Genomic DNA, 19,232 nt, shown 5'->3' with positions numbered 1-19,232 from the left:
TTGGGTGCATATATGTTTACAAGGGTTATGTATTCTTTTTGGGTCAATCCCTTTAGTATTATGTAGTGAGCTTTTTTGTCTCTTGTTATTGCCTTTGTTTTGAAATCTATTTTGTTAGCTTTGAGTATTGCTACCCCAGCTGTTTTTTGTTTTTATTTACATGGAATATTTTTTTTCCATCCCTTCACTTTCAGGCTGTGTGAATCTTTTGTTCTGAAGTGGGTCTCTTGTAGACAGCATGTATATTGGTCGGGTTTTCTTATCCATTCAGCTACCCTGTGTCTTTTGATTGGAGCATCTAATTCATTTACATTTAAGATTATTATTCATAGGTACTTACTTATTGCCATTTTTTCTTTATACATACGTTCCTCTGTTTTTCTTAAAGCAGTCCCTTTCACATTTCTTTTAATGTTGGTTTGATGGTAATGAACTCCTTAAGCTTTTTTTTTGGTCTGAGAAGCTCTTTATTTCACCTTTAATTTTAAATTATAGCCATGTTGGATTGAGTAGTCTTGGCTTCAGGCCTTTGCTTTTCATTACTTTGAGTACTTCATGCCAATCTCTTCTGGCCTAAAGTGGGGCTTTAGGGGGGGCTCCCTTATAGGTAACTGTTTCTTTCTTGCTGCCTTTAAGAGTCTCATTTTGTCTTTAACCTTCCTTTGCTCACTTCTTCTCCTTATGACACCCCTATGATGTGGATATTGTTATGGTTCATGTTGTCCCAAAGTGCCCTTAAATTATCCTCGTTTTTAAAAATATTTTTTTCTTTTTTTGATCTGACTGTGTGTTTTTTTCTACCTTGTCTCCCAAATTGCTGATTCAATCCTCTGCTTTATCCAGAGTACTTTAAGTTCCTTCCAGTGTCAGATATGGTATTCTCATTTCTGACTGGTTCTTATTCATGGTTTCTGTTTTTTCCAGGCTGATGTAGTTCCTGCCACACTCCTTGTAGTTCCCATTAAGCTCCTTTTATCTCTCACTAAGTTTCTTGAGCATCCTGATAACCATTACTTTGAACTCAATGATAAATTTCTTGCCTACATTTCTTTTAGCTGTTTTTCTGGAGATTCCTCCTTTTCTTTTATTTGGGGGTTGTTTCTTTGTCTCCCCATTTTAGCTGTCTCTTTGTGTTTATTTCTATGTATTCGATAGCACTGCTGTGACTCCCAGTTTTCATGGGGTGGCTTCATGTAGTGACTTTCCTGTGGGGAACCAGTGATGTAGTCTCTGATCTCCTGAGCTGGATTTTCTAGGAATGCCCCTAGTGTGGGCTAATTGGGCTCTCCTGTTGTAATTTCTTTGATTGCTTTTTTCCTGTTTGTGAGTAGAATCTCCCCTCAGGCTGACTTATTGTGAGGCTCAACCCAGACCTCATTGTGCTAGCTGTTGTAAAGAACAAAAGAAAACAAGATTTGAAACAAAAATATACAAAAGCACCCAATAACAACAACAAAAATAACCACAAAAGAAAACAGAATTAGGAAATAGAAAAGAACAAGAATAATAAAAGAAAAAAAAAACACGAGAAGGAAAAAAGGGAAAGGAAAAAGAATTTGAAAGGAAAGAAGGGAGAGAAAAAATAGAAGAATAAACAATAGCAAGCCCTGGCTGGAGCTGCTCAGTGGTCAGAGCGTTGGCCCTCGCATGAAAGGGTCGCAGGTTTGACTTCTGGGCAAGGCCACGTACCCAGGATGCATATTTGACCCCAGGCCTGGTCAGGGCTCGTGCTGGGGCAGCCAATCGATGCTTCTCTCTCTCAGGTTTCTCTCTCCTCCCTCCCTTCCACTCTCTAAAAATCAATGAAAGAACATCCTCGCGTGAGGATTCACAACAACAACAAAAGAATAGCAAGAGAAAAATGGTAAAAAAGAAAAGAAAGACAAAAATTAAGATGAAAAGAAAGAATCATAAATAATTCAGAAAAGGAAAAAGAAGAGGAAAAAAGACAATAAGGAAAGAGAAAAATAAGAAATATGAAAAGACAGAAAAAATAACACAGCAACAAAAAGACAAAAATTAAAAAAATAATGAAAAAAAAACACCCAAAAGCAACCAAGTGGAGTTTTTCTCCACAGCGTGGGGTCTGCTGATCTCCCTTTAGATCCTGCGCTTATGTTGTCCGAAGCTTCCTGGTGTGTGTGCTGATTCCGGGCCTCCCGGGAGGCTCTTTGGTGCTCGCCAGTGTCGGAAGCTGTGCACAGTTGGCTCTTGGTAACCTGTTCAGCCTTCAGGTGATCCCCAGTTTGTGGCTGTGTCCCCTGGGCCTTGCTGTGCATGGAAGGGCCACGCTGCACGGCAAGGCCGGCTTTAGAGCACCGTGGGGCTCAGGGCAGGTCAGAAACATCCCAAGGTGCTTTCGGATCCACCCTGCCCATCTCCGCCTGCTGGTTGGCTGTCAGACTGTCACTGAAAAGTGCTAAGTGTTTCTGAAAGTGCTTTTGGTGGAATCCGGAGAATGGGATCTCTGGGTCTCCTGTGATGGGGAGGTGCTGTTGTGATTTCAGGGAAGATGGTGGGCCTGTTTCCCTACCCACAGCCACACCCCGAGTCCGGGCATATTTATCTCACCCAGGCAGGGCCCAGCTGCTTGTATGCAGGCTGGTGGGGTCTGCTAGAAGCCCAGAGTTTCTATCATCTCCCAGGTGGGGAACGTGCCTGTCAGGTTCCTGAGAAATTGGGGGTCATGGCCCTGTCCCAAAGCCAGTCACTCACACCCCCTGAGTCTGCCCAGACCGGTTGGTCCAGCCTTTGCTGCTTCCTCCTCGATTCCTCAGTAGGGGTCGAGATGCAGGGTGAGGCAAGCAGGATTCCAAAGGGTGGGGTGAGCTGTATCCCCAAGGGCAGTCTGATTGCCTTTCCCCAGGCTGCTGCTGCTGGGAGGGGTTTGTGCCTCTTGAGAAATGGCTGCTGTGGTCTGGGGTGGAGGGGATGACTGAGCACAGGGATCCCAGCAGCTGATCTCCCATGTCTCTCTCCAATTTCTCCCACCCCAGACTCTCATCAGGAGACTCTAGTCCACACTGCCCTCCCTCTGCCAAAGCCCAGGGTGAGTGGCTGCCAATGAAAATCCTGTGCTCTGGCCCTTTGGAAAAAACGTGGCTTTGTCTGTGGCAGGCTCCATCTCTCCCCTGCAGGCTTTCACTGCTGGATATTATGTGGGCGACTGTTCCCAGTTCTGGGCTCTAGGCCATGGAGCCGGTCCTAGGGTCTAGGCCTCACTCCTCTGAGGGGCACTCGCCCCCTGCAGCAGAGGCATCCCTTCACACCCTCAGCCTGCCCCCAGTGGAAGCGGGACCCGCCCATCTCCCTACCCTGCCCTTCCTACCACTCTCCAGGTGGTTTCTGCCCTTGTTTTAAAGTCTCCTTTTCAGTTAGTCTAAAATTGGTAATTCGGGGTGAATGTTCCCCAATGTAGCCTTTTTAAAATATGTTTTTGAGTTTAGAGCAAGAGGAAGGAAGAGGGGGAGAGAGAGAGATGTCGATGAGAAAGAGAAGCATTGATCACGCCCCTGCTGGGATCGAGCCCACAACCCGGGCCTGTGCTCTGACCGGGAACCAAATCTCTCCATGCCTTTGATAACACACAATCAGCCAGCCACACCGGCCAGGGCCTCAATTTCGTTTTATTTCCAGTTTGGTTCTGGGAGGAGGTGCGAGAAAGAGCCGTCTACTCCATCACCATCCTGCAGCTCCTGCAGTTCATTCCTTCACGGTAAAAGTTTGCTGCCCCTGTGCTCCGCTAACCATGATAAGAAAACATTCCTTTAGTAAAAGTTGAGAGCTACTGATCTTTATAGAGGAAGGGCATAAATTGAGTGAGTTGCAGAGTGAGAACAATGAACTCAGTTCCTGGGGTCGAATTATTTTTCTTGATATTTGCAAATTATTATTGAGGACTAATTTGACTTTGTAGAGAGAGTTTCTTGGGAGGACAGGAGATTTCTCCCTTGTGGTGGGGTCAAAGGCAGCTGGGCTGCTGCTGAGTTACTCAGTGTGATACCTGTCACTGAGAGAATGAATTTCAGGTGGTTTTATGTGCTGATTTAGCATTTGGAGATAGGATCTGTGAGCAAGAAATCTTTCTGTTTTAAATCCATGGTTTGTCTTTGAAAGAAAAATTATGCCAGCACTAAATACTGAGATATTCTGCTCTTATATCAGCAACTATTTGGAGAAAGAAATTGACTCTTTAACGATGCCTCCGCCCCAGAACTGTGCGTGCATCGTAGGAGAAACAGCATGTTTTGACCTTTCTAAGTAAACTTCTTGATTTTTGGAGAAATTCTGATATTCATCTGAATTTTTGTAGAGAGTTAAATAGCCACTTCAATATTATTAAATCTTGCTATTCTGATAGGCATCCTGTGGGACTCTGTAAAGATGATTACGGAAGTTTTCGTTGTGTTTCTGTGATTTTCGTTGCTAAGTGGTGGTTCTGATCTACCACACTCTAGATGCATGGCATGTTTCTTGCTCATGCAAACTGTATTGTCTGTTTTCTCATAGACTCAGACAGTGGCTGTGGAGGCGACACTGGCCACACTTGAGCTCCCATACCTTTTCTTTGACACTACTGTAGATTGGTTTTGGTAGTGTTTGATGGGTGCTTGTTTTTCAAGCCCGTCTCCCCTGTCTTTTCACTTTATCATTTCAGTTGTGGTGGATGGGTTGGATAAGTTACTAATTATAGTTGTTTAAATTATAATTTTGTTCGGTGCGAAATATTTCTGCTTCTATCTGGTTCATCTTTCTTTTTAATTAGGTGACTTAGACTGTTAAAAAAGTTTTATTTTTAATATTTTTGTCATTTTTCTGGTTGGAAGATTAGGGACTGTGCATAAAGTTGAACTATCCTTTTTTAATTATAGGAATTTTCAAACATATACAAAAAGAATTTAGTTTTTACAGTCATCACATATGGCCAGACTTGTTTAATTCCCTTTCATCTAACCCCAAATAACTTTGAAACAAATCTCAAACACTGTATCCTTTAATTGTGTAAATTCTTTTGTGTCTGTCTCTAAATTATAAGGACTCTTTAAAAAAAGTAATGTCATTAGCATGTTCAAAATTTAGTAATTTATGAATATCAACAAATATCCAATTAGTGTTCAGATTTTCTTAATTTTCTTATAAGTACCTTTTTTGCAGTTAGGTTTTCAAATTAAGACCCACTGAAGTCCATGATTTACCTTTGATTGAATTCTCTCTTAATTCTATTACTGTACTGAACAGTTTCCCTTCCTTTTTTTCACATTTGCCATTGATTCTCTAGGTCAGTTGTCCTTTCATTTTAGGTAAATTTGTAGTGTAAATTTTAGTGAAATCTAAAGTATATATCAAGTGTAGGCTCTGTTTTTTGGCAAGAACACTTCATAAGTGGTGAGCAGGTTGGACTCGGGTTGGGTGGGGAGAGCTTGTGAGTGGCACTTGCCGGTACTTTCCTCTCCTACTTCCCCCCAACTGAGTCAGATTTATTTCTCAGCACAGTAATGATACTGATTAGCAGGTGAGAGAAACAGGGGTTTGTGTATAATATTATTAAACATATCTTTATTTAACAAAATTACTTATTATTATTTTTCTCATTAGCAACAGTGTGGAAGAGCAGGAGTCCTTATTTGGCATAAGATTACCAGACAGACTACACATTTTTAGTTTGCCTTCTGAGTCGTTGGATTAGGTAACATATCTGTCTGGTCAAGGGTCTGGCCAACATTACTTTTCCTGTTAAGGATGCTGAAGTGAATCCTTGCTGTTAATTTTATACTGGAAATGATAAGCATAAAATCCATCCAGTCAAAAATCTAAATTATAGCTAATTCTTATGATTTATGTAGAAAAATTAAGAAAGTTACCTTTAAATGGTCATATTACAGAGAAAAGAGACTTTTAAAAGCACATTCTTTACTTTTATAAATAAAATCTAGTGTTCACTCTTTCAAATATTTTTTTGTGAAGGGTAACGTCAGATTTTCTTAATCAGTTAAGCCCTGTTTGAAACATTACAAATGAAATTTTTTTAAATAAAAAAGAGTAGTTAATTGAAAAAGTACAGTGGTGCCTCGGTTTTCCAACGTCTCCATTGACGAACATTTCGGGTTACGAACACAGTAAACCCAGAAGGAAACGCTTCGGGTTTTGAACCCGCCTCGGAAGTCGAACATGCCCCGCGGCTTCCGCTGAGGGTAAGGTCCTGAGGCCCAGCTGTCGCCGTTGATCCCTCGGTTTTCCAACATTTCAGAACCCGAACGGGCTTCCGGAGCGGATTGCATTAAAAAACTGAGGTTCCACTGTACCCTTAAAATTTATTTACTTAGGGCTTGACAACTTTATGAAAATGACTTATTTTTCCTTGAATATTTATTTCTCATAATGGTGAGGAATATCTCTTAATAGAAAAAAATCTGAGAATGTTGATATTTATTTTCATGTCAGTGTTTCCTTTTTTGGGTTGACTACTGAATGTTTGAATTTATTCTTTATATGTACTACACTTATGTTCTGTGGTTTAAATTAATTTCAGATTTTGATGATTACCTTGGGTCATATGAAATTGTTTTTAATTGATTCCTTTAATACATTAATGCTCTTTTTCAATGACTGTCTATTGCTTAGGGGACACTTAAGACCGTCTGAATTTTTTCTTATTGATAACAGGCAAGTGAGAATCAAATCATATAGCTCAGTGCCAGTGTCTTAAATGTCAAAAAGATGTTAGTTTTGCTTTCTTAGTCCACTGGTCATCCTGTATCCTCAGGTTAAAAAAAAAGGCCTAGCACCTTTGGCATTTGCTGACGCAGTTGTTTCTTTCATGCATTTTGTAACATCTCTTCCTAATAAGCACTTTTTTAATAGCTTCTATAGGTAGTTTGACTGCTTAAATCTACTTCTCTAGGAAGAGGGAGTGTTTTGTTGGGCTGAAAATAACTATCCAGTATAAAATGGGGACTAAAAGCTGTGTACTTACCAGGGCAGTGCTGATGTTGGTTCCTTCTGTTCTTTAAAAGAAAAAACAAGCACCAGTGTGATGTAAATGCTGCTTTTACAGACTTTTCATATACAAAAATTTATTAATGGGAAGAAAAAAAATAAGGTTCTGTTTCTAAATATTTGCTCCTAATTTACCCTAATTTATTTTAAAAAATTAGGACCAGTCTCATGATTGGATCTTTTATTTTTTTACATGTTAGTGTTTTGAGTAATATAATGGGTTCCAGACCTCACTGATGTGTAATAAATCAGTGATGATTTATAGGTGACTGTGACGTTAGCTGATGAGATATTATCTAAGAGAGTCTGTCTTTACAGATTAAAATTTAGTGTGTACTTTATGGAATTGTTATTTTTAGTGTTGAAATTCTCTGTCAGCGGAGTGCTTTTCTGAAACCATTAGTGTACTTTCTTACATTAAAGTGATTCCTATGCGATGGTTCATCATTTGGCATCAGTCTAACGAGCTTGAGTTGCCTATTTTTTCAACAGTCCTTTGTTTTTCCTTATGTAGATTCCTGTGGGTGCAAGTGATTGTAAAGTGGGAGCATTGAACTTCTTTCTTGGTAAACTAGCTTATGTTACTTCCTCTGTCTTTGCAGATAAATTATTAGTCATAACTGTAGCCACAAAAGAAAGTGATGGATTTCATCGATTTATGCAGTCGGCCAAGTACTTCAATTATACAGTAAAGGTACGGTATATCTTTAATTCATGGAGATGTTAAAGTAAAGTACATTTTTATAACAATAATAACAACAGCAACACAATCTGCAATCCATCGAAGGAAGGTGACATTTGATTACACAATTGCTATTAAAATTCATATATACTTGATTGTTTTAAAGATACATTTTGGCCTTAGTAATATTCTGCCACTCAGACAATAATTTCTTAATGCTTGCTAATGCTTTCTATAAATGTGTTTATAAAATAGCAGAAAAATATGTTTATATTTCTTGGGGGCAGATGTCATGTGTAAGCACAACATAACTAAGAATTGACTGATTTTTTTGTCTGCCATAGTGTGTTCCTTTGTTTACAGAGAATGGAAGCGAGACCGAAGGGGATGCCTCTTCTCTCCATTATGAGGAATTACTTTTGCTGTTTTTTGTTCATTTTAGAGGAGTTTGGGAACATCATAAAAATATAAAAAGGTTTTAGAAGACATCCCCAGGGGAATATCTCATTGATGAATGATCAGAGGAAACCTGAGGAATTTCGTAGAACTAGTAAACTGAGCTATGAAAGGCCTTTTTTTTTTTACTTATTTATTTTTTAATAGAAATGAGGATCTGTCAGGCAGGTTTTTTCCACAGATAAGGGGAGACTGGGGAGGAATTCCAGATAGGAAAACAAACAAACAAATTAACACATTAACAAAGAAAACACCTTAAAGAGGGCGAATAGCTTTGCCTAGGGACAAACTGAGCTGTGCCAGTATGCAATGTAGAAAGAAGGCAGAATTTGCTACCACTGGAAGATGAGGCACAGATGTTATTACAGAACAGCTGTTAAAGAGGCTGAACTTGGCTGGGGAAGAGACCTAATATTAACAACAGAGGTTTAATGCAGGATAAATGAGCGATGTTGTAAGTTTGTTAGGCTAGAGGAGAAATATAGTAGTATGCACCGATAGGAGGCACATGGGAGTAACAGAAAAATCAGGGTAAAACGATGCTGAAATCCAGTGTGAGGGGCTCTTTGGAGTTCAGATTGGGGAGAGCAAGGGATGTGTCTTGTGTGCGAGGCACCGTGTTAGGAACTTTGTATGAACTTTGTATATGCTGTGCTGTTGATCCATTACATGAACTATGTAAGGTAGATGCCGCTTTGTTTATGAGTGAGGAAAACTTGCCCCAGGGCACTGAGCTTTAATGTCAAATCTTGGACCCCAGTCCTGTTCGACTGAATGGGGTTTTTGATCCCCTTGCTGTCTTCCTGTTATAAAATGCAGGGCTCTCAGAGTTCAGCATCCTCCTCTGGGAATGCCTCATGAAGATTCTCAGACCCACTCCAGCCTGCTGAATCATCAGCTCTGGGAGCAGGACCAGGCAGTCCGTGTGTTAACAAGCCCTGCATGAGCTTCAGATGCAGCTCGAGTTTGACACGCTGGCTTAGTGGAACAAATAGAGAGAATCAGCCGAGTGCACTGTGCAGAGAGTCTCTCTGCAGCATTGGGGAAGTCCAGGAGGCCGTGGAATGGAAGTTTAATAAATCTTAGGGCCAGAGGAGGCCGCTTTGTTTGTTTGTTTGTTTGTTTGTTAATCTTCACCTAAGAATACTTTTTCCATTGATTTTGATGATTTATGACCTGACCTAGGTATCGCGTTGTTTGCTTTCTAGTATTATGATTTAATGAAACATTTGAAAAGTGGTTATTGTGTAACGCTATACAAGTGCTGATGACTTCCAGTTTTTATGATACTGTCATTTGAAATTTTGCTCAGGGATGAAATGTTGATCTTATTTGTAGGTCCTTGGTCAAGGAGAAGAGTGGAGAGGTGGTGATGGAATTAATAGTATTGGAGGCGGCCAAAAAGTGAGATTAATGAAAGAAGTTATGGAACATTATGCCAGTCAAGAGGATCTGGTGATCTTGTTTACTGAATGGTGAGAAAAATAAGCTGTGATTTTTAAGTCTATATTAAATTATTTTTTAAAAGAGTTGAAATTCATATGTGTAGATTACCTATTAAATTATTCTATTCACAAGGAATCATTGTTTTAAGAAGTAGATTGTACTCATAATTATAAAACCATGGTCTGACATAGTTATGTAATGTGATCAAATCTGATGAGTTACCATAAACACCAATGAGAAAACATGGCACGAGCTAACATTTTTGTGACGTGTCTTGATCTTGATTTAGAGAAGGAGGAAAGGTCATGTGGAGCTCTTCTATTGAGGAGAGTAACTCCAGGGATTCTGGTCAACCAGGAGGAACTAGATCATGTAAAGTTGTAAGTGAGAAATAAGAAAACCTGGGTTTATTAAGAAAGAAAAACCTTTCCGATATTTAAATATTTTTTTATATGCTCCTCCACTTTGCTTCTACTTATTTTCGAGTGTCAGCTGTCTTTCTTTCCCTTCTTATGTGTTTCTAATGTTAAGTTATCACGAGGCATTCGTGGTTGCCGCTGTCTTCCATTTTCTCTACCTTATTTTAAAATTTTTATGTTTTGGTTATTGACTGCTCATTCAAAACCCCCTTGCACTTTCTCCTCTAATTTAGGAAAGTTTCTTTATATGTTTCCCTCAATTTGAAAATCTAAAACCACAAATTATTGCAGATGAAAGTAAGACTATGCTTTTTATGCACACGTGTAAATAACAAAGGCATAAATTTTTTTAAAGGAAAATACACATAATGAATTCTCAGTGCCACCAACACTTAAAAGTTTTGAAAGGTTCTATATACTTGCATCTCTAAAATGTCCCTAATATCATGTACAAAAAAAAAAAAAAAAAAAGTTCTGCTTATGGTTACCTACTCTTGCACCATAAGATGTGGTATAGCTGGTGTTAGTTTGTGTGTTGGAAATTTTTCTATTACTAAATATATTTTTATCCTTGGCAAAAAAGTAGGAAGCTCATACTGTGTTTAGATTATATATTGAGTATGTTTTGGTTTAAAATTGCTGTGGATTTCAAACAACCATTTTGGTAAGCTTGAACTTACCACATATAGATTTCGACTGACCTTGAGGCAGAGTCTCCTTGTAAAACCTACCAAATATTAGACAATGATGGTTTTAGGGAGAACTTTCCCTCTGTCTTCACCTGCCTATCCTGTGCCCTTCCCTGTCACCCTCATCTAAGATTTAGACTTGGAAGATTTATGTCTGGTGGGAGTGGAGAGCATTTGAATGCTAAATAGATGAAGTATATGGAATCAATAGGATTTGGCAAAAAATTTGAAGAGAAGCCCATGGCAAGGGAGGAGGCAAGGCTTCATGAAAGATTTTGTTTGGGTGACTGTGTGGTTGATGGTGCCATGGAAGCAGGGAGGACAGATGGACAAATGGTTGTGGAAGTTTCAGTGACCCATTGGAGACAGAACACTGACCAGTCTCACAGAGGACTCAGTGTGACCACACGAGGCGGAACCTAAGGGCTTTTGCAGGAGTCAGGGGTATTTACCACAGTTAACTGTGGGAAGTTTCATTTTGTTCTTCATATTTAAATGGACTGAATTCCTATGAGAATTATTTCTATGACCTTGTTGCATTAAAAACAACAATACTTGACTACTTGGGTTTTTGTGGCCAAAGTAATTTTAAATAGTAAAACTTGGAAAGTTTTAAATTGATTCAAAGAAATGTCCTAAAGCACTTAAACACAGGAATAACAATAACACTAGAATGAAATGAAAATATTTCAGTAACCTTCAATTAAAAAAAATCAAATTCTCATTTGAATTATGAGAATAAAATGTTTGCTTTCACAGTTTGCTTTAAGATAATTATTTTTTGTTATAAAGGTAATGCTTACTTATAAAATCCTAAATTATAAAAGCAAAAGTTGCCACAATTCTTCCTTTTTAAGCTCCTGACTTGGGTTAATAGTTTATGTGCACTGACTGTGTAGACAGCGTGTTCTCCACCAGGTCACAGGGGCAGAAAACGTTCGCGTCCCGCCGCGTGGACCTTTGCCCGGGGGTGCCGCCTGGGACAGCTCTGGCTGAGGCTGAGGCTGGCCCCGGCCTCCGCTCACCAGCCCCAGAAGAAGCTCTTTTTGCCGGCTGCATGCGGCTCCTCGCCGCTGGCCCGCAGCCTCTGTCTCAGGCGGTTTGGGTTCTTCGCCTCGCCTCTCTCGGCTCCATTGCCCATAAAACTGGTCTTATTTCCTAATCTTCAGTATTAAAAGTTATGTCAACAACTGGTAGTCTTGAGGAAAATACCCTTGTTTGGAAAGATAAGACTGTCTCAGGAGGCAGGATTTGAAAGTGGCCATACTGAGGAAAGCACTTGCACTTATTTATAAGAAAAAATAGAAACTTGATATAGTTGTGTAAATATTATTTTGTGGAGTCAGATTAATTCAGTATTTTATATAAACAGGGAAAACTGATTTGAGGTTTTAGTTAGAACACATTTATTGTGATTTAAAACTTATCTGGCTAAAAATAAAATTATTTTATTTTATTTTATTTTTTAATCCTCACCTGAGGATATTTTTTCCGTTGCTTTTTCAGAGAGTGAAAGGGAGAGAGAGAGAGAGAGAGATATTAATGTGACAGAGACACATCGATTGGTTGCCTCCAGCACGAGCCCCAACCAGGGGCTGGGATCGAACCTGCAACCAATCTACATGCCCTAGACCGGAATCAAACCCAGGACCCTTCAGTCTGCTGGCCGATGCTCTAACCACTGAGCAAAACTGGCTAGGGCAAAATAAAATTATTTTAAATCCCATATTGGTGTAAACTCAAAGGGGACTTTTTCTACTTCCTCTCCCCTTATCTTAGTCCCTTCTAGTAATAATATTAATTTTTGTTAGCTTTATGGGTTGTTTTAATGTGCTATTCTTACTTTTTATTTATTTTTTACAATAACTTGATGAGATAGGTACTACTTTCTCTTTGATTTTATACATAAAGAACCGGCTTGGTTAAGGTTACTCAGACAGCAAGGGGCAGAGCTAGGGTTAGAAACCCATCTGCAGACTTCAAATTGTATGTCATAAGTCACTTTATGATTATGTTTTAGTAGCACTAAATTTCTTGCCTGTTGATCCTGGAGTAAAGAAAAACTGTACCAAAACACACCTACATAACTTTGAATTGTTATTTTTCTGTAACTGAAATAAAGATGGACAATAATGTTTAAATTCACTAGAGCATTTTAAAATGAAATTTAATTTAAAGTGAAAAGAAATAGTCTATGTTGCTGGTCCCAACCCTATTTTTACAATTAAAAAAGAAAAAACTGGTTGGGCATAATTACTGAATTTAGTTGCACATGAACATTATGATCCTCATGTTGTGTTTTTTGTTTTTGTTTGGTTTATTTTTTCAAGATTCAGAAGTGGACTGTATAGTGAGGGCTTGTATGTAAGTCTTTGTAAGGTCTGGATCACCATGAAGGGCAAAGAGAGAGAGGAGGCCGAAGGCAGGCTGTGCGCTTTGGGGAATTCCGGAGACTGCAGGAGCACACCCGTTCCCCTCTCAGTTCCTTCCACAGGCGTAGTCATGTGGCCATTTGAGCTTCAGGGTGGCCTTTGGCAGGGTGGCCGCGTGCCCAGGTAACTCGAGAGATCCTGGTATTAAAATAAAGGCGTGGGAATGATAGGGGCTGTCAGTATCTCTGCCACAGGTACAAACTTACACTCTTCTCGCTAAAGTAATTTTAAACAGTTTCATTGGTTTTGTACTTTTATAGAGATGAGCAACAGTGTATTTTTTGATAAAATACTTTATATATAGGAAGTTGTGAAATGTTGCTTGATGCATGACTACTACCCCAGCCTATTAACACGCTCCTGGAGACAAGTCCTGCTGGCAGAGGCGTGCGGAGCAGTCTCCTTCCTACCCCGCTGTGATGCACAGCAGGGCCTCTGGACTGTTCACTCGAGGAAGACCTGGTGCTGAATTCAAGAGCCTTAGTTTGCTTTATTGTTTGCTACCTGGGATGTTAAGTCATTAAATTGTCATCTTTGGAAACCTTTGGCCTTGAGGTACTCTGATGCAAAAGAATTTATGGTTGTAGCCAGAGTAGAGAGCTTAGTGCAGAGTAGGAATATGTTAAGTAGTGGCTCTTATAGCTCATATTTTGTTAAGTCACTGCGATTCTGTAAATAGACCATGAAGAATACTGCTTCCAGAAACTTAGTGAAACTATAGGTAACAATTTTTGTATAAATTTTTCCAAATTTATTGAGCTTTAAAAAGATGCACTTATCTATACACTATTTTAGGATTTCAAGCTGAATTGTGATTAGAATATAAACTTAATACATAAATTTTGATGACAGTTAGTAGTTGGTCACATTTTTTCGAGGCAATGAAATCTTCAGAGATTATAATGAATGGGTGCAAATTAAACTGAAACATTAGGTAGTTACAGTGGTAACTTCTGTTGATGATTGCGTCTATATTATTAAATTAGATAACAAGCTACTGACATTTTAACATTTCAACACTTTTAAAATTTTGATTTAGGGGAATAAGCGATTATTGAAAAAAAAAAACAGTAAGACTAGTCCTAAAAAAAGTTGTCTTTTGTTTGGACCTCAATTTCCAATGTAATGTACACACTAATAATTTAATACAATGCATATAGTTTAAGTTGAGGGAAATTGTTTGGTGTACTGTGTAAATAGTTAGTAGTAATCTTGTGTTGGATTCTAAATTCTGACTTTTATTAGAGACTGTTTCTTGGTTTATGTGCCTAAATCCTGAGAAGTGTATTTTTTTTTTGGTATTTTAAAACTTGTTCCCTTCACTGAACAGCTTTGATGTCGTGTTTGCTGGTGGTCCAGAAGAAGCTCTAAGAAAGTTCCAAAAGTCAAACCACAAAGTGGTCTTTGCGGCAGATGGAATTCTGTGGCCAGATAAAAGGCTGGCAGACAAGTACCCTGTTGTGCACATTGGGAAACGCTATCTGAACTCTGGAGGTGGGTAAGATATTGGCAGGAAAACGTAATGTAAGTTATAGTAAAGTACACGTAATTACGAAATAACTTCTTTTGGTATGTATAACTATAGACATAGTTTTAAATAATCATTATCTTATTACTATGGAAAAATTACATCAGTTTAAAATCCAAAGTGCATGTAATAACTGACAAAGCATTTTCCCATATATATTATATCATATGATGCCCCTGACAACACTAGACAGTGTGTTATTATTTCCGAATTATAAGTGAGAAAACCCATGTTCCCCTGATTTAAGCGACTTCATCAAAAGACATTCAGATGTTAAAGGAAAAGCAATATGGATCCGGGTCTTCTGATTATTGCGTCATTGAGAATTTCCTGGCTCTAGGACGATGCATTTAGTAAATTCTCTTACTTAGGAAAAAGTGCAAGCTACCATCATGTAGCTTTAAAAAACAGGCATTACTTAATTTTATCTGCATTTTATATATATTGGGAGTAAATGAGTAAATTTGTCTTGAAATCACTAGTCACAAAGATTCAACTGGCAGTGTCTAGTCTACTTCAAACGCTGCATTAGCTGTGCCAACACCGATTAAAGGAACAAATTGTCACATTTCTCCCCTCCTTTCAAAAAATAAAGTAAAATTTGACTCTGGACATTATTGTGACTGTAAAGTGTTTTTTTAGACTGAGATTAATGTAAACATATGGCCAGAAGGTATAATCAAACAGGATGGGGGGACGTGTCAGACATGCGGGCCGCATTGGGAGAACAGATGTCTTAGAGTGATTTACACGCGCACACATGCACACACACACACACACACACACCCCGATACTCTCCAGGCTAGTTCCAATAAGCACTGCTGTGAGCAGCAGCATGTCTGGAGTCCAGGCTTTCCGGCCAGTTGTGCAGTGAAACCTCTAGCAAGCAGTGTAGGTTCTCTGAGGTGCCTCGGTCCCAGCTCTATGCATCTGCACTTTTTTGAAAGTAACTCATTTTTATAGTTACCCTGGCGCTTTGTTAGCCCATATAAATATCACACTTATAAAACCTCAAATTCCAGTTTGTACTCCCAAGTTTTAGCCCACCTTTCCTCTTAATCTCAGTACAGCTACACTTCATGGTTTTTCGGGATCTCTTTACCTCTTTATTTTCTCCTTTGGGTCTTACTTCCATATTCAGGTCAGAAACTAGGCCTCACTGTCTCAGCAGCCTCCCTTAGAGTCCCCGTTCGTGCACTGCCGAGGCCTCTCCCTCAAAACGCTCCCCACTCTTGACTTCTTGTCTCAACAGTCGAATTGTGGATTGGCGCTGCTCCGGCCTCCAAACGCAGGTCCTCAGTAAGACTAATCTTTTAAATTATCGTTAAGTCTTAGATAGTTTAAAAACCATTCATCTGTGGAACTCTGGGATGTTTTATTTTATATTTATGAATTTTTTTCCTAACATAACATGCATAATGAAATATGTAAGTTCATCTAGATCATGATGTTGCTACTCAGGACTTTTAATTTCAGACAGATGCACAGTACTGTAGACATAGTAAAAAAAACTACCATGTGAACAGGTTTAATTAAGGAAAAGGTATTTATAAGTGAGAGAGAGATCATACAAGGACATCAAAATATAATGCTTATGCTTTTTGTACTAAATTAAAGAGATGAGAAAATCTAAATATGTTTAATAAAAGTTTATGTAATTTCATGAATGATATATTTAAAAAATATATTTTTATTGATTTTCAGAGAGAGAGGAAGGGAGAGGGAGAAAGAAAGGGAAACATTGATGCTGATTGGCTGCCTCCTGCCTTATGCCCTGACTAGGAATTGAACCAGCAACCTTTCGGTGCAGGGGATGACACCCAACCAACTGAGCCACACTGGCCAGGGACATGAATAATATATTGAAATTTATTTAAGGGACATTAGTGTTATTTCTGGGTATATCATTCAATTAAAAAATCTTTATCCTGGAGAGTGAACATGTTTCCTTATAAGGAAAACTTCAGAATATGAGAAATTTTATTGGTTTGAAATAATATGGCAGTTTAATAGAAAAATATAAATGATATAAAATATATATCATGTACTATGAAAATAGATGTACATTTGACCATTGGATGGTACGGGGGCTAAGTGCACTGATCCTCGCATAGTTAAAAATTGCCGTATAATTTTTGACTTCCCAAACACTTCAGGAGTCCCTCAGTATCTGAGGGAAATTGGTTCCAGATAGCAAAATCCACGGATGCTCAAGTCTTATATAAAATGGTGTAAAACAGTGCATGCAGTCTGCCCTCCACACCTACAGATTCTCAACTTTGAATCAAAAATACTATTTTCCGTCCACAGCTGGTTGTATCCACAGATAGGAAACCTGGGGATATGGAGGGCCAACTATATATTTATTGAAAAAAAACCCACATCTAAGTGGACCCATGTAGTTCAAACCCATGTTGTTCAAGGGTCAACTGTAATTCCTTTTCATTTTTTTAGGATGTTTGGGACTTATAAAAAAAGATAAGGAAACATAATTTTTGAAAAACAGTAAAATGTCATTGTCTACTTGCATGTATTTTTCATCAAGAAGATTGGTCACAGGATTAAAAATTGCATTTTTCAGTGTTTTACGATTTTTTAATTTGGCAAAAATAACAAAAATGAACAACTGGTGATTGGTTTAGCCCTGTCTTGTTTTGTCTTGTTTTCTCTAGGTAACAGTAATATTGCTGGACCTATTTCTTTTAATTCTTTTACTCTTATGAAGGAATTCTAATTTTGAGGGTAAAAATCAGGATTCTTTTAACTCACAGGAGTCATATTGGTCTCTTTTAAAAAGGATTGCATGTCAGTGAGACATGGTTTGGCTGCATTTCTGAAACTCAGAGGAAGACTCAAACAAGGGAAAACGATCCTGTTGTCCGCGTTTTTTATAGACAGCTGTTGTTGGCAAACTTAATGCTTATGTTCTCAGGCCAAGGGGAACAGTCCAATTTTAGATTTCCTTTCTCCAGACTGAGACACACAAAAGCTAGCCAGAAAATGGTTTAGCAGGTACAGTAATGACTAGCTAAAGGAAAGGAAAAATTCCCCAAATGTCCTAGATAAAAAATGTCTTTGGGATGTTTGCAGTCAGTGGCGAATCCAGCATTCCTTTGATTGCATTAGCATCTCTGGCACGGACAGGAAAACAACTCTAGTAGAGACTTTCATTTTCAGAAACACTGAATACTGCATAAAGGATCCTAGAAGAGCATTTTAGAAGGTCAGGAAGAACATTCTTCTTTCTAGTCTATTCTCTTCATAGTAACTGTTTCCCTGAGGCGCCTTGGAAAATATTAGTTGCCCTTCTTGTGTAAATTAACTTGGGGACTGTGTCTATTCAAAGAATCTTTGATTTGCAATTGGTATTGAAACTCACTCTTGGAAGTTACATATAAACAAAGGAGTCTCAATAACTCGTATTTCTCTCATGGTGAACCGTGACGTTCCAGCCTAAGGGTAGGACCTACTGGGTTTGTAACTGTGCAGCGGGTCAGTGGAATTAGCACAGATGTGAGTTTTGGTCTTTGATACTAAATTCTCTTTTCTCTCTGTTGTATTGCAGGATTTATTGGTTATGCTCCGTATATCAACCGTATAGTTCAACAGTGGAATCTCCAGGATAATGATGATGATCAGCTATTTTATACTAAAATTTACATAGACCCACTGAAGAGGGTACGAAACAGCTCCTGCTCCCGTTTTTGATGTACCCGCTTTGTCCAGAAGGCTCCTGGAGCTTCCTGGCAATTAGCAGGCAGAATAGTAATTAAGGGACCATCTCAGTTTTCTCAACTCCCTTCTCGAAAAATACTTTCTCATGTTTTTCTTTGGAAGTGCTGTCCTTTATTTCAAGCACATGTGTCCTGCTTGGAATCTGAGTTCTGTAATTCTGTTGTTAAGGGGGGAACGTTGGGGCCGATAGCAGTCTGCCACAGGCCCTAGAGAGAAAATATGCCCGAGACTGGTTTAAATGAAACGTTGGAAAAAAGTAAAACCGAAGTTCTCTAATTCAACAATATTTTTAGTATATTTACCTAATATAACCATTTCAGTTCTAAAGTTTGCTGAATTGTGTATTTGTGGGTGCTGTCATTAGGAAACAAGGCTTTTTAAAAAGTACATTTTACAGTGAATTTGCCACTGTGCTGTTTGTATTTCTTAGATAAATGCTTCAGTCATCTAAATATTTTCATTAGACACTTAGTATTTAAGAAACTTCATTCTCAAACTGTTTATTTCCCTTCATCTCTGTATTTCACTTTGTCTGTGTGCCTGCCGCGGCAGGCGGAGGGCTTGGGCTCCCATCTGGGGAGGAACCTGCTCTTGGCCTGAGTGCTCGCCACGGAGCACACCGCTCGTCTTTTCCTGGTGTCAACAGGGAAGGTGCTTTGGGTCTGACTTAGTTGTCTCTGCTTTAGGGTGCTTCCTCATTGTTGGGTTTATAATATTTTTGGTTGTCTAAATCATGTTTAAGTTCCTCTCTCAGCGTAAGATTTTATCTGGTTAGTACGTATCTTAGTCTGCTTGGACTGCCATACCAGCTACCACAGACTGGGTAGTTTGAACAATAGAAGGTTTTCC

General features: G+C 38.8%; 1 protein-coding gene across 2 annotated transcripts in view; it reads left to right on the top strand.

Moving 5' to 3' along the window:
• Nucleotides 1-19,232, top strand: part of PLOD2 (procollagen-lysine,2-oxoglutarate 5-dioxygenase 2) — a 104,805-nt gene that overhangs the window by 45,075 nt on the left and 40,498 nt on the right. For both annotated transcript variants that reach the window (XM_087818067.1, XM_087818066.1), the window contains exons 2-5: nt 7,599-7,690; nt 9,473-9,609; nt 14,451-14,614; nt 18,214-18,326. In XM_087818067.1, coding sequence (XP_087674193.1) covers nt 7,599-7,690; nt 9,473-9,609; nt 14,451-14,614; nt 18,214-18,326 — 506 coding nt within the window. The remainder of the gene's footprint in view (nt 1-7,598; nt 7,691-9,472; nt 9,610-14,450; nt 14,615-18,213; nt 18,327-19,232) is intronic.

Source organism: Miniopterus natalensis, chromosome 6 (assembly GCF_054644295.1).
Source record: "Miniopterus natalensis isolate mMinNat1 chromosome 6, mMinNat1.hap1, whole genome shotgun sequence".
Classification (NCBI taxonomy): Eukaryota; Metazoa; Chordata; class Mammalia; order Chiroptera; family Miniopteridae; genus Miniopterus; species Miniopterus natalensis.
Note: the sequence above shows the minus strand (reverse complement) of the source record. Positions and strands in the feature narration are given on the sequence as shown.